We start from the raw sequence: 15176 nt of genomic DNA, 5'->3' as shown, positions 1-15176 counted from the left end.
GGGGGGGGGGGGGGGGGGGGGGGGGGGGGGGGGGCGGTCGTTAACGGAAACAACACGTTTAATTAGGGTTATTGGTTGCATTTGAAGCAATAAGTTTTACATCCAGTCAAAGTTAAGATGTTAACTAATAAATCAGACAATGCAAAAGCAGTTTATTTATGTTCCCAAAGTTATGGTCTCGACCGGTCTTAAATCCTGAGTGCTCAATGTCCGAGACCGAGACAAGGCCGAGTCCAAATGCGGTCGAGTCCGAGACGAGAGCAAGACCATCAAAAAGTGTTCTTAAGACCGGTCTCGAGTACTACGACACTATGTTGAGGCGGTGCTTGGTCCGTTTTCACCAGGAGAAAACTGGCATCCTGGTCATGAAGCCAAAACAGCACACTAAAAGGTGTTTGTGAAAACATTTGAGGAAGGAAATCACCAACACAGTAACACAATCTTTATTCATATTTGATCAGCATCACCTAGTGTGACAGTTTGATCTGACAACAGTGAGCCTGTTGCGTTGCGTTGGACGGACCTACAACCTGATTGGCCCGGTACCTGCAGGCGAGGTCTCAGAGGCTTTTAACAAACAAACATAGTTTTTTATTCTCAGGATGAATCCACATGTGGTGCTGCAGTCAGTATTTGGGGCAGCAGGACGGTGTGTGTGGCACTGAGTCAGGATAAACTACAGCGTGTGTGTTCATGGTGAAGAAGGAACATGTGACCCAGTGCACGGGATGAAATGTAGCTCTTATTAAAAGTAACTCTGGATGAGCTAAAATTAAATCACCTGTTGCCTCACCTGTGTGTCCGCAGTGTCGCGGTTCCCCAGCCCCAGACTGACGCCCAGGCTGAGCAGGAAGAGGGCTCTGTCCATCTCGCCGCTGTCGGACGCCAGCATCGACCTGCAGACGATGATCCGCACCTCGCCCAACTCGCTGGTCGCCTACATCAACAACTCGCGCTCCAGCTCGGCTGCCAGCAGCTCCTACGGACACCTGTCGGTCGGAGGGCTCAGGTAAATCGTTTGTTGTTTTTCAGGGGGCTGACATTTGGCACGGAGGTCAAGTGTGTGTGTGAAAATGGGCGCGGCAGTGGGAGGGGCCTATCGCAAAGAGGTGCATGACTTCTAAACAGGTTCATGTAACATGACACACACACCCTTAAGCCACGTCCCCTTTCATAACTCATGAACCGGTTCTCGTAGACTCGTAGAGGTGGGAGGGGGGGTAACTTCCTTACATCTTTGTTTTGTTCCCTCCCTGATCACTTCTTTCCTTAAATCTTCAGTCCTATCCTACCTCCTACTTTCTCCTTTCCCTCTCTACTTCCCTTTTCCCTTATCTCCCTCCTCATTTCTTTCCTTACCTTCTAATGTCCCCAGCTCCTTGCTTTCCTGCCTACATCATTCTCCCATTTCCTTAGTAAGACATGCAGGAGCGATGAGAATCTGATCGTCATCTTCTTTTTTCCTCCTTGCAGCCCGTCCTTCCCCTTCCCTCATCCCATCAACCCCATGGCCTACCAGCAGCTCCTGTCCCAGCAGCGGGGGCTCAGCGCCTTCGGCCACACTCCGCCTCTCATCCAACCTCCGCCCACCTTCTCCAGTCGCCAGCCGGGCCTGGGCCTCTCCTCCCTGCCCGCCTCCGCCCACAACAGCGACCTGCCGTCCAAGGTAAACACACACGTATTTTAAAGACTTTTATCATATTCTTTTGCTCAAATGCAAATTTTGGAACAACAAGAGTTATTCCAGAAAGTAAAGAAAGGATATTTGAATGTTTTCCCGATTTAACTCAACTTTTTTTCTAAAGAAAAGGTCTACATTTAAACGCAACAAACTTTTTATCCACATTTGAATAAAACGCTTTTATTTAATTTCCTGAGTTTTTCCGTTTAGTTTGTCCAAAATATAAATTTTTGTTGTGCAAACTTAAACTAAAGTATATTAAATCTGTATTCTGCCCCCACTTAATGGTCTGGATTTCCCTTTTATCCTTTGAAAAAGTTTTTAATGTTCGAATTACACAGTTTATGTTGACCTGACATGAAACTGATCATTACAGAGTTAATGATAAAAGAGAAGTTCATCATCTTTGTGAGATTTTACAGTGTAGTGCAGCTACCTGCCTTATTATTTCTTGTTTAAAGATAGAGACATATACATTCAGAAGGTTAAAACAGGTTGAAAGAATAGAAATAGAATTGAAATACAGACAGAAATCAGGAGTCTCAAGATGAAGATAAGTTTAACATTCGCCAGATCTTAGATGGAAGACCGGCTTCTGTTTGTGTTGCTGGAACATTTACACGTTAATGTTTATGTGGTTAAGAGATTTAAAATAATTTAAGTTTGTTTACTTTAATGCACTCAGTATTAATCACCCCTCCCGTTGTAATTTAAACAATTTCTCTGTGGCGTCTGGTCTCCAGGTATTTCTCGCTGGCAACTTCTGAAACAACTATGTAATAACCAAACCTGGACTTGAGCTGCTCCAGTTTCCAACTGTTTGCTCTCGCAGTGGATTTAGTTTGCCATCATCTTTTGATCTCAGCATCATCACCCCCCCCTCGCTCGGTTGCAGCGTACTGGTGTTTTGATTTGCGGTGTCAGCCTCGGCACATGTAATCAGTGTGTACAGCGTCCCCTCGGAGGTAAACTCTCGATGGGGGAGGCAGTTTGGAGGGAGACCCATCATTTCTCTCCACCCACACAGTCCCAACTTGGTTTTGACTTTTTATCCTGTCAGCTAGTCGAGTAATTGCTGACTCAGCCCTTAATTACAGATGTGTGTGAAAGGTCAACGAGTGCATGGGAAGACATTCATGGGTTTCTATGACTTCCATGAAATAATAAAATCAATTAACAACCACCAAAGAAGAACATAAGTCTCTTTAAATCTTTGATCCTCTGATACATTAAATCTTATATGAATTCTTCCACCAGATGTGAGATTAATCTTGAATTTTCTCTTCTTTCTTTAATCAGAACCTCAGTGGAGACTCAGCAGTCAGCAGCACAGTTGACCCCATGATCACCAAAAGGTCAAAGGTCAAGACTGAAGCAGAGGGGTTGAGGCCGCTGTCTCCTTGTTCACCGGTATGATAAAAAAAAACATCATATTTCACAGTCAAATAAGTCTTTTACTAAGAGCAGGATCAAATTTCAAACGTCACAGTAACAGTAAAGTATTTATGTATCAGTGTTATTCTTTCATAAAACCTCTGAGGAGTTATAGTGTGAATCCCTAAAATTAACAATTTTAACATCAAACCTTGGAAGACGACTAATGGCGTAAAATTATGTCGCTATTCAAAGGAAGTCTGGTAGGAAACTTCAGATCGTAGTTGAGAAAATGTTGAGGATTATAATTAGTTAACTTTGTGACCCTGTACGCAGGATGAGCGGTTGATGATGGATAATTATTATGCAACGGTAAACTTTCAGCAAATATTTTTCTTCCAAAATGACATGATACAGCAACAATTTACACTGACTGTAACTGAGACAGTCAGAGTGAGGAACTTTTAAACACTCAGGACATTTTACAAAGTGAAGACTTTTAGGCTTTGTTACGAATTTGGGATATTTTTTGGAAAGTGAAGATATTTTTTTAGAAAGCCAGGATATTATCTGGATAACAAGGACATTTGAAAGTCAGAATATTTTGGAAAGTGAATAGGGTTTTGAGAAGCGAGGGTGTTCCTGGAAAGCAAAAGGAAACTTTTGGACAATGAGGACATTTATGCAGAAGAGCTGACCTCCTGCCTTTTCTTGCCATTCCCCCTCTGCGTCCTGATCCGTGGCGTGACTCGCGGCCCAAGGGACCGGCTGCCTCCCGTGACCCCCTTGTAAAACGCGTCTTCGAGTAAAAGAAAAAGTCCACCTGATAAGAGCTTTGCATCCCCCCCCCTCTCCCTGGCCACTGTAAACTGTGCCAGAGCACTTCATTTTCATGAAATATTGGCCGGGCTTTATTGTCATCTGAGGAGCCTTTTTCTCTTTCTTTTGACAAATTTGCAGCTCCTCTCCAATAGCGAGGCAGGTTTGGGCTTGATGCATGGGGACGGCGGTGCGCGCAGTCGTCTTGGGGCCACCAGAATTGATGAAGATAGCGTGCGTGGGGCAGAGACAAACATGCTGCAGTCAGCACGTTGTGTGTGTGTGTGTGTGTGTGTGTGTGTGTGTGTGTGTGTGTGTGTGTGTGTGTGTGTGTGTGTGTGTTGGTGGAGGCGTACAGGAAGCCGGGTGGGACAAGCTGTGTGTCAGTTTCTGTCTTTTCTCTCTTTCACATGCGTGTGAGCTCCTGTACAAACGTCTGTGATGACAATTTGACATTTAAAAATTGAGCATGAGGACATTTCTGTCTGTGTAACAACATTTTTGAAAAATAAAGTAATGAATGAAAGTAAAGTTACTTTTTTGAAAGACTGGACTGTATTTTGGAAAAAAGGACATTTTTAAACGTGAGAAAATTTTTAGAAAGTGCAGGTATTTTGGGAAGTGAGGACATTTTGTTAAACTTGGGAATTTTTTCTTGGAAAGTGAGGACAATTTGTCTGGTCCTCACTTCTTCTGGTTGCAGCTCACACGTACAGAAGCAGAGACGTGTGTTTATTCCTTGCTGTCAGTAGAAGAGAGATTTTTGGACTTTTTAAAGCAGTTTTAGCAGAACGGTTGCCACCTGTTGAAAGAGAGTCCTGACCCTACAGTCTGACTTCGAGTGTGAGTTTTCTATTGTTTGAAACACAGAGATCACGTAGTGGGATTTTTTGGTTGGTTTAGGTTCACGCTGCCTGATTACAAGGGGAGCAGGACTTGTAAACAGACGCCACGTGTGTGTTTGTGGTGGAGGTTGTCAAAACAAATCTGATTCCAACATCTTTAACTTTAGTGAAGCGTGATGGACTTGTGTGCGCTTTAATCTGTAATTTACAGTCTCTGGTGTCCTTATCAGGTAAAACATATGAACAAAAAGAATATGAGTCCTAACAGCTGACACTAAACTGTTCCACGTGTGTTTGGTGCAAACACGCCCTCAGTGTGAAGTATAAATCACCTTGTTTCAGTTCGTTTTAACCGATTTTCAGGGTCTTTTGATCTGGGCTTCACAGAACCATCACGGCAGCTTGTCGGACCTGAAGGACGACGTGGATCGGGACGAATGTAAGCAGGAGCCCGAGGCCGTTTACGAGACCAACTGCCACTGGGAGGGCTGCAGCAAGGAGTACGACACACAAGACCAGCTGGTCCATGTAAGTGTGTGTGTTTGTACACGTTCACACTGCACTATTCGTCTTGGATCAGATCACAGATTAATCATCCTAAAATAAGATATGACTTTGTTTTATTTGCATTTTTGCAGCGCATGCAAAGATAACTGAGGCTCAAAACCACATCTGGCAGCTCTTTTCGGGAAAGACAGAGTTAAGATTACTTCCTCAAACCACTATCCCAAACTTGAAGGCGTAACTCGAGATAGAAAACACTTGAGATACCTGGATTCTGATATGAATCTGGATTCTCTGTTTACATTTAATCCTGGGAGATGCACACTTTCCAACTGTCCAAACCATCATCAGTTTCGCTCTTTCCCCATCACAGCAAGCAGAGTCTTGGTTAAAAGGGTCTTAGGCATTCCACACCTCCAGTGAAGCAGAGAGAGAAAAGAGGGAGCAGGGTGAGGGGATTACTGAGGGTCTGGGGGGCCAGTTAGGGGGGCCCGTTGTTAGTCATTCATTAAACTTAGATTCTTCTTTCTGTCTGAAGAAAATCCCACATAAACCACCTCGCCGCCGCCTGACCTCTGACTGTTACAGCTGCTATGTGTGGCATTTTAAAACATCAGTGTTTCATTGGCAACATAATTCTGATGCTTTGATGTGATTCCGGTAAACAAATGAGACCGTGGTCGAGATAATTGCCAGCAGTATTGTTACAGCGCTATTGTCTTCTCCAAATGAAGACCACATTTCCCATAAACTTCATAATTTCCTTTCCTGTCTTTGGCGGCGCTCCACCGGTTTTCTCTTCAGGTTTAAGGATGAGCATGCAAGGAATCGATCACACACACAGACACCCTGAAAGATGTAACTTATTTTGGAAGAACAGTGCCCTCTTCTTCTTGCAAAAAATAGCAAAATGCAAAGAATTTGGTGCCATTGTGCCTTTGTAGAGACAAAAAACACAACCTAGCCTCACAGACCGTGTCTGCAACCTGCACTTAGCCGGAGAGATAATGTGAATATTGTGAACAAGTTCATTTTCTTCCGTAACTGTTATATATTCTAGATTCATTAAACATAGAGGGAAATATTTCAAACCTTTTCTTCATTATAATCTCGGTGATTACGGCTTGTGGAAATCAAAACTCCAGTATCTCTGAATAAATAATTTATAATACAGAAATGTCGACCTGAGAAGAGCTCTAATCAGCTGCCGATTACTCAAAACACCCGCTAAGGTTTGAGCCTTTAATCTCCCAGTCAAATGAGAGACACTGTGTTAATACGTGAGTTTTAGAGGTCTCGGTCGGTGTATTTTTGTTACTTTGGACAGAGCCCGGCTAGCTTATTCCTACGGTTTCTAGTCTTTGTGCTAAGCTAAGTGAAACAGGTCCCGAGTCCAGCACTTGAGATCCATCTGAACATCTCACTTTTGGAAAGATAAGCAAATAAGCATGTTTAACAAAATGTGGAACAATCCCTTTAAAAAAATAGGAGGTTTAGGACACCAGAGACAGAAATGACATGAGAAGGAGATTATTTTTGCAGTACCACCGATTTTATGTGACTGCTAGAAAAAATATTTTAGTGAGAAAGTGGTATATGTACCAAAATGGAAATAAGCCGTCTGGCTTTATTGTGTTTTTATCCTTTTGACTGTATCTGTAGCTGGGGTATCTCTTGCTGGAGGCAGCACTTCTATATTCACAATCAGTAAAGAAGTTCAATCAATCAATGTAGATCACATTATTATATCAGGTCTATTAACTCTTAACTGTTCTCAAGTGAAACAACATAAAGACACTGCCTTTAAGAAAATTACATTGTGGGAGAAGATTTGGATTTCACTCTTAAACCCGACTTTCATTTGGGCTGTTATAAAGAATCTATGCGGTCCTAATTAGTGGGACTGTAACACTTTTCTCTGCTGCAGCCCTCCTTTGAGATTTACACTGATAAGATGGATTTCTACAGAAAGATCCTACCGAGAACAACATGAGAGCCTCTTAGTGGACAACTCTCTCCAGAAAACCTCTCATTTCTCTGCGTGTGTGTGTGTGTGTGTCCCACAGCACATCAATAATGACCACATCCACGGAGAGAAGAAGGAGTTTGTGTGCCGCTGGGAGGACTGTTCGCGGGAGCAGAAGCCCTTCAAAGCTCAGTACATGCTGGTGGTTCACATGCGCCGACACACAGGGGAGAAACCACACAAGTGCACGGTGGGTAACGGATGGCCTCGGCGCCCCCACGGGTCCCGACGGGCTCCTGGAGGGCGGCAGCTCACACTCTCTAAACACTGGCAACCGTACGTGATTCTGCACACACGAGTACACATCTAGTTTTTTCACAGATACTGTAGGTACAACACACACCCCGGGGAGGCAGGACTGAAGATTTCTTTCTTCTTCTACTCATTGCAGATTATATAAATACATTAATCTTACAGCTACTCTTTCATCTGGGGTGGCGTTTGTGAAAACATCTATAAGAAGTAAAATACCTCAAGGCCAAGAGGTTAAAAATACTTGTACTACTGCATATTTTGAACTGTGTTCTCTCCAAAACGACTCACACGATCAGCATTTGTCAACAATAGGTTCATTTATGCAAAATTATCCCTTAATTCAAGTTCCCTCACGTACAAACATGCCGCTGTCGGACAGTTGAGACGCTGGTTGTTAAATATTTGCAAAAATATTAATGATAAATGGTCAAAGTGTTCCTGTCAGAGGCCAAAACAGACTAACGTTGGCGGGGGGGTTTTCTGTTCCTCTGCAGTTCGAGGGCTGCTCTAAGGCCTACTCCCGTCTGGAGAATCTCAAAACTCATCTGCGCTCGCACACTGGCGAGAAACCGTACGTCTGCGAGCACGAAGGATGCAACAAGGCCTTCTCCAACGCCTCGGACCGAGCCAAACACCAGAACCGGACACACTCCAACGAGGTACACAACAAGACTTTCCTTCCTCACACACTGAAACTTCACACAGACTCCTTTATAGAGAGCTCCATAAGAAATTCTCTCAGAGAGCTGACGGATGTGGCCGAGATGAAACTCTGCAGAGAGGGACAGGAGTTCACCTTTAAGTGCGGCCTCCTTTGTATCAGCATATCAGGCAGCACAGGAGGATAATTCCCTTCCTGTTTCCCGTCTGCTTTCGCACAGGTGTGGACGACTATGTTTATTTGTTGCTTTGTCTGCAAACGTTTGTGAGTAAATAATGACGTGTAGACGTGATGAGCATGACGGCCCACAACGCATTAGGGCAAATCATGCTCGGCGCCTCCACCTTCCGCCCTGCAAAGTGAGACCACCTGCAGACGGCAAACAGAAAATGAAATCTGGAAGCGTTTCAGAAACCTGGCTGCTTATCCTTCAGTAGGACTGCAAAGTGGGAATTCTCACGTTGAGGGCTGTCGTACCACACACACACACACAGATGTGCACATATACAAGCACCTGTACATTTACTATATGCATACCTAACTCAGTGAAATACCTAGAACCAGCACACTTGTAATCTCGTATGGCAGATAAGTTACTTCAGATCGATTACAACACAGAGAAATGTCATTGTTGATTTATTTAAACGTAAAAAAAAGGTAAGTTGGATCACAGGACTTCTCTGAAGTAGGTAGCTCAACTTTGATCAACATCTGTATATTTCTTTGTATCTGTAGAAACCCTATGTATGTAAGATCCCCGGCTGTACCAAGCGCTACACAGATCCCAGCTCTCTCAGGAAGCATGTAAAGACAGTCCACGGCCCGGATGCCCACGTCACCAAGAGGCAGCGCAGCGACCTGCCACCGAGGCCCCCGGGGCCCAGGGAGAACGGCGAGAACGAGACGGGTAACGGAGAGAGAATCCAGAGGGAGGACAAGATATCAGACAGCAGCTCCCCCAGAGGCATAGAGGACTACCTGCACGTCAAATCCATCAAGACTGAAAGCTCTGTGGTAAGAATGATCAAATTTCAAGGAACAGATAGAACTTTTTTAACAATCAGTGATCATAAGTTTTTCTCTTTTTTTTTTATATACACTGTGCAAAAAAGAATACCACATACCACAGACACTACGCACACAAATCAAAAATATATTGAATACACTAAACCGAGCAGCAGTAAATTCAGTGTTGTGGGTGGTAAACTATATTAAATTACTGCAGCTATTAAGGGGAACAGACTAAAATGCAGGATACTTAATAGAGAGTATTAACATTGCTCTTTGTTAATAGAAATATTAAAGTATTGAGTTGTAGTCCGTCAGTCCTGCATGCCTCTTTACCCTAACCTGCCTTCTGCTTGCTGCTTGACTGTCTACATTTCTCTCCCTTTTCTGACTTTCCGTACGGACAGACCTTGCTAAGGTGAGCTCTCCTTTGGCTTATTATGCCACCTTTCACCATTTTAAAGTACACCATGTTTTGCCATCTTTCAACGTCTTTTGCCATTTTACTCTGTCAACCATAAAGCAGAATTAAGACTGGTGTATTGTTGAAGCTTTGGTTTTTCTTGTGTTCACCGTCTTGCAGAAAATGAAGGCTGACCAAAAAACACAGCTCTTTGTGGGCAGCTGCAGGAGCTACGCAACCGTCTTATCCATTAAGAGATAAAAGCATGTTTACCTATTAACTACTGACTTGTGCATTGCTTAAAATGCAGATACTGTATAGCATTTTGGAATCACACTGTTTTTTATCAGCTGCAGCGGGGTTTTGTTTCCTGTAATACACTCACACTGCATGTCATCTTTGATACCGTGCATGTCACTTTTCCTTTACACATGCAGTTTAAATCTACAGTGGAGACCTACTGAACACATGTCAGAGAGCCTGAACGTGATAAAAGCCACTCCAGGATTAATATTCAAACATTGGGAATTGGTTTTGGAGCTCTGTGCAAACAGAGCCAACTATCAAGCTGTGATCAAGCTTTTTAGCTGTGAATATATTAAGAGTGTGCAAAGAAACAGAGGCTGGTCAGGGTCAGGGATCCATTTATCTATCATCTTCCTAAGGAAAGAGATATGAGGGATTATTCATAATGTTGAACCATATAACAAATTGATTCCAATTTACTCCAGTATAAATAAATATTAATGATATTACTGCAGAAAATGTCAAAAAATCTGCTTGACGTCTCATAGTCCTGAGTTGAAGTATCAGTAATATTAGCTGGAAGGACATCTGGCATATGTCAGAATTGGAAAACATTATTACAACTTCAATCATCAGAACAATGATTTCAGAGTTCACGTGAAAGCTGAATGGTACTTTTTTGTCTTTGTTTATTCTTGCCCACTCACATAAAGTACATGATAAAACTAAGTAGGATTTTTAAAAAGGCAATAAAATCTTGTCCATGTGAAAGGAACAAAACCCCAAAGGCTTTTTACTGGAAATCTAACTGAAACATTTCGGTGTGACAAGAAACACTTCTTGCTCACCTAAATGTTCAGAAGAGCCTCCACCCTCAGAGTTCAGTTTTAGAAAAAAGAAACGTGATCACATCTTGTGATGATTGGCTTGGCACTCTGGCTCGGGCTCAAGCAGCCTTTCATCCTGCCCATTTCTAATTCACAGACAGACTATGACAGTCTGTAATCTGTGGTGCACCCCCACCTCTTCACCCCATCCCCAAAAACACTCATTATTTACAGTTAAGCTGGGGGAGGATAAAAGATCCAATGATTTACTGTTCTTTGTGCCATGTTAACCATTGTTCCACTTTTGTTTTTCAGTACAAACAGTCGAGTCTTTTCATCGTTTCTCATGCTCTTTTTATCTTGTCCACTCTCTTTCTTCTCTTTCTGCATTTCCTCCATCACTCTCTCTCCTTCCTCTTGATCTTCCCATGTCCCTGATCCATTCCTCTTTCTAGATGTATCAGTCCAGCCCTGGCGGTCAGTCATCATGTAGCAGCGAGCCATCACCACTTGGCAGTGCCACCAACAATGACAGTGGAGTAGAAATGGCGGCGCACAGCGGGGGAAGCCTGGGGGACCTCACCACCCTGGACGACCTGCCCTTTGTGGAGTCCTTGGGCTGTGAAGATTCCACCGGCGGGGTCGCGGTGGCCGGTCTCTACTTCCGAAAGCAGCTCGGCACCAGCCAGCGCCTGGAGCATCTGAAGAAGGAGAAGCTGAAGACAGTGAGGGACTCGTGTCGGTGGGCAAGCAACCCAACACCCCTGGTCACCGGCACCAAGCTCCCACCCATACCAGCAAGCGGTGAGTAGAAAGAAAAAGAGCTCCCAATATAACAAGCCACCCGATATTCTCCTTTGAGCTCAGGTTTGGTTTCTACCAACTCCTTAAAGAAAAATACCTGAGTCTTTAGCTTCATGAAGTTCCACTTTATCTAACAGCTAGTTGCTAAAACCGTTTAGTGGTGACATGGATTTGGTTATCAGAGCTTGATTGCTGTAAACTCCAGAATGCTACTGTCAGAAATTAGGTTAATGAGCGTGTTTAGACTGTAGGTTAAATGGCTGACACTAAACAGCTCCAAAGAGCTGCAGAGTTGGTGAGAAAAGTGTCCAACATTTTAATCTGTTCATTCACAGGGTCCCTCCTAGAGAGTCCAAGTATGGGTGGTTGTCCGGAGTCCTTCCCTGGTTCCGGCTTGGGTGATCTGAGTTCTGGTAAAATGACTCTGTTGGACATTTCAGAGCGCCGTGACAGCACCACCAGTACCCTGAGCTCAGTTTACACCCTCAGCCGCCGCTCCTCAGGCATCTCCCCTTGCTACTCTAGTCGGCGCTCAAGCCAGGCCTCGCAGTTTGGAGTCAACCGCCCCAGCAACCTTAGCTCTGCCGACTCTTACGACCCCATCTCTGCCGACATCTCACGGCGCTCCAGTGAGGCCAGCCAGTGTGGGGGAAGCAGTGGAGGATTAGGAGGGTGTGGCAGAGGGTGCTTACCCAGCCCTCTCAGCCTGACCCCAGCCCAGCACTACCACCTCAAGGCGAAATACGCTGCTGCCACCGGAGGTGCACCACCTACGCCTCTTCCATACATGGACCGAATGTGTCTGAAGACCCACACAGCCCTGTATGGGGACTCCCAGGAATCCTCCACCACCAACAAAGGCCTGCTCTCCAGGCAGTACAGCAGCTACACCACGCGGAGCATGATGCCCCATGAGGTCCCGTCTAACATCCCCCGCCGAGCCAGTGACCCTGTGAGACGCGTGGCCACAGATTATGTCAGCCAGCCACAAATGCAACGCTACAATAGCATGGGCGTACTGAGCGGAGGGGTGACCATGCAGCCCCATCCGCCTCCAGCAGCGGATCGCCAGCTTTTATCCCAGCAAGGGGGCCTGGATGGCAGTCTCCACCGCTACCCTTACAGCCTGCGACAGCCCAGCATTTCGGAGAACGTCACCATGGAGATGATAACACGTGACATCCCTGAGGAAGACCTGATGCTGTCTGACCTCGGCACTGAGAACCAAGACACAGCCAACAGAGTGTCAAGTAATCAGCAAGATTTCCAAGGAAACCCTGACTTCCAGCAGCAGTCGTACTATCAGAGAAGGATGGCCGTCATGAATACCAACATGAACCAGCCCAATCAGGTTTTAGCCACCGCCAACATGAGTCCAGGGCAGCAACGACAGATGTGTCCATCTTCACCGCGGGAAAGTAAGGCCAAATCACTTGCTCAGTGGAACAAAGTTTCTTCGAGACCTTTGGATGCCGGCCAGCACTTCTCCAAACCACAGGTCCGAGGGAACCTGGCTGTCCTCCAGCAAAACCAGAACTTTGGATCATTTCACAACAATCTCAGCTCCAACCAACAGATGATTCAAAACTTCATTAAGACAACGCAGCAGAGATGCAAACAGCTGAACACTGAACCAGGAGCAAACTGCTTCCAGCAGCAGAGATTCCAGCAGTCGTCAAATCTCACTGGAGCAACTAGCTCTCAGTACAGGTTTAACAAAGGCATCAGTCCTTATGATAAGAATGGTAACACCACGTATCCACCGTGTAATAACACAACAGCAGTCAATGGGAGCATGCTAAGCCCCACATGCAAACAGGAGCCAGTTGACTTAGACACTGTTGACATGCTCTTTGCTGATGCTGGATTTCAGCCTGTGGAGGTTAAAATTGAGGACTGTGATGGATCAATCATGATTTCAGATCAGCAGAACTGTAACATGACCTCCCAGAATCCCTTGCAAACTGGTAATCCGAGCCATCTCCAGCCAAGGCCACCGACAGAACCTAAATCTATAAAAAGGCACCTTCCCGGGCCAAAGGTGATGCAGCAAACAAGGCACCCAAGTAATGCTAACCAGGATGATGCTTCCAAATTACCCAGCAGTGGAGTTTTAGGACTTAACTGCAGCAGCAACTCTGATGACCATGCCATGTACTACACGGGGCAGATTCAAGTATTTGAGCCTAACGGGAACTTGGGCCATCATGTTTCTCCTGTGGTGAATGTACCTCCTTTTGAAAATGATGCAGTGTCTTCCAGTTCAGGAAACAACCAGGCGTCAAGAACTGTAGACTGTAATGCAGCACTGGAGCAGGCGCAGATAGACTTTGATAGCATGCTGGACGATGGGGATCACTCCAGCCTCATGTCAGGAACCTTGAGTCCAGGTCTGCTCCAGAGCTTGTCCCAGAGTTCATCTCGCCTAACGACGCCCAGAAACTCGGTCACGTTGCCCTCTGTGCCGATAGCAACGGGCAACATGGCCATTGGGGACATGAGCTCGTTGCTGACTGCTCTGGCGGAAGAGAACAAGTTCCTCAACTTGATGTCTTAACCACATGTCGTAGTAAACTGTTTCCGCCGACAGAAACGTTTTTGCAGAATCTTTGGACACCTGATGCACAATAAACATTCAACCAACTTAAAAACTGATGTGATTGTGTGCCAAAAAGCTTCTGCAGTGTGTGACTCATTTTCTTGTACAGTCTCATTTGTTAATTATTTAAAAGGGCAATTTTCTATCTTTTTGAAAAGCCGTATTTCTGTTTTTTCGCCTTAGCTAGTAAATATGATGTAAACAACAGAGTTATTTCAGTTGTTGTACAGGACTGCATTGAGATCAGTTTACTAAGTGCCTGGCTCAGCCAAAACATGTGCACAACATGCATATGTTTACATTTAAAAAGGTGCAAACGCAACCAGGTAATTATCTGATACCTACATACTTGGAATGTACCATCACCACCAACTTGTTTTACACTGTAAATTACTTGAGCTGAACTTTATTCTATATCAAGTTGCTCATTTCTGCTTGAGGAGCAAACTGATTATAACCTTTTCTCCCCCTCCGTCATCACAACATTTCAAGTTTACAGTCACTGTCCTTGGTGAGCCATTATTTGATTGCTGCATTACTGTTGAGATTAACTTCGACATCTCAATGTCAGGCATCAGAGACTTGATTTGTGCCGGAATTATCAACCCATGCATAAATTGGTTGTGCTCTTGCAGCGAGACGAGCATAAGACATCGGAAGAGAGAATCAGACTTTTTTCTTTCGTACATTGTTGTACCAGTTTGTTGTGCTGGCTAAATGTAAATATCATTTGTACATTTTTAAGAAATACAATATTGACATTGATTTTTTTAAACAAATACTGTTTGTGTTGTCCTTCATACAAATGTTTTTGAGGTTAGACGAGTCCAGATTGTCAAGTATAGGATCAGAAAGGTTCGACAACAGATCTTTCAAAATGAAGAACAAAATATGTTGTTTTGTATTGCTTTTAAAAATCCAACTGAGAGTTTTTTGATTTTACGTCTCTTCAGGACATCATTTGTTAGTGTTCAGGATTCCTGATCTGCCACCCTTATGGTTAGGGTTTGTTAGAAAACTACTTGGTCAGGGTAAGATCATAGTTTGGGTTACGAGGTTATTGAGTCTTTGTCATGATGGTTTAAAATAAAAATCCTTTTTATCTTCTTGGTAAAGGAAGGGAA

At 44.4% G+C, this 15176-nt stretch overlaps 2 protein-coding genes across 10 annotated transcripts in view; one reads left to right on the top strand and one right to left on the bottom strand.

Annotated features, from left to right (window-relative positions):
• Positions 1-14795, top strand: part of LOC123972397 (zinc finger protein GLI2-like) — a 29579-nt gene extending 14784 nt beyond the window's left edge. Inside the window, exons 3-11 of the mRNA XM_046051891.1 lie at positions 808-1009; positions 1474-1666; positions 2981-3091; positions 5083-5247; positions 7290-7439; positions 7999-8163; positions 8901-9179; positions 11105-11453; positions 11789-14795. Coding sequence (XP_045907847.1) covers positions 808-1009; positions 1474-1666; positions 2981-3091; positions 5083-5247; positions 7290-7439; positions 7999-8163; positions 8901-9179; positions 11105-11453; positions 11789-14010 — 3836 coding nt within the window. The 3' untranslated portion in view covers positions 14011-14795. The remainder of the gene's footprint in view (positions 1-807; positions 1010-1473; positions 1667-2980; positions 3092-5082; positions 5248-7289; positions 7440-7998; positions 8164-8900; positions 9180-11104; positions 11454-11788) is intronic.
• Positions 1-15176, bottom strand: part of LOC123971095 (CLIP-associating protein 1-B-like) — a 103441-nt gene that overhangs the window by 15406 nt on the left and 72859 nt on the right. For 5 of the 9 annotated variants that reach the window (XR_006825127.1, XR_006825129.1, XR_006825130.1 and 2 more), the window contains 2 exons: positions 1517-1654; positions 794-989 (listed from right to left, as the gene is read on the bottom strand). The gene's annotated coding sequence lies outside the window, so the exon portion shown is untranslated. Of the gene's footprint in view, positions 1-793; positions 990-1516; positions 1655-10487; positions 11351-13684; positions 13972-15176 lie in introns of those variants that run through there. The other 4 variants (XR_006825132.1, XR_006825135.1, XR_006825133.1 and 1 more) reach the window with 2 other exon arrangements.

This window comes from Micropterus dolomieu, linkage group LG01 (assembly GCF_021292245.1).
Source record: "Micropterus dolomieu isolate WLL.071019.BEF.003 ecotype Adirondacks linkage group LG01, ASM2129224v1, whole genome shotgun sequence".
Lineage (NCBI taxonomy): Eukaryota > Metazoa > Chordata > Actinopteri > Centrarchiformes > Centrarchidae > Micropterus > Micropterus dolomieu.
Note: the sequence above shows the minus strand (reverse complement) of the source record. Positions and strands in the feature narration are given on the sequence as shown.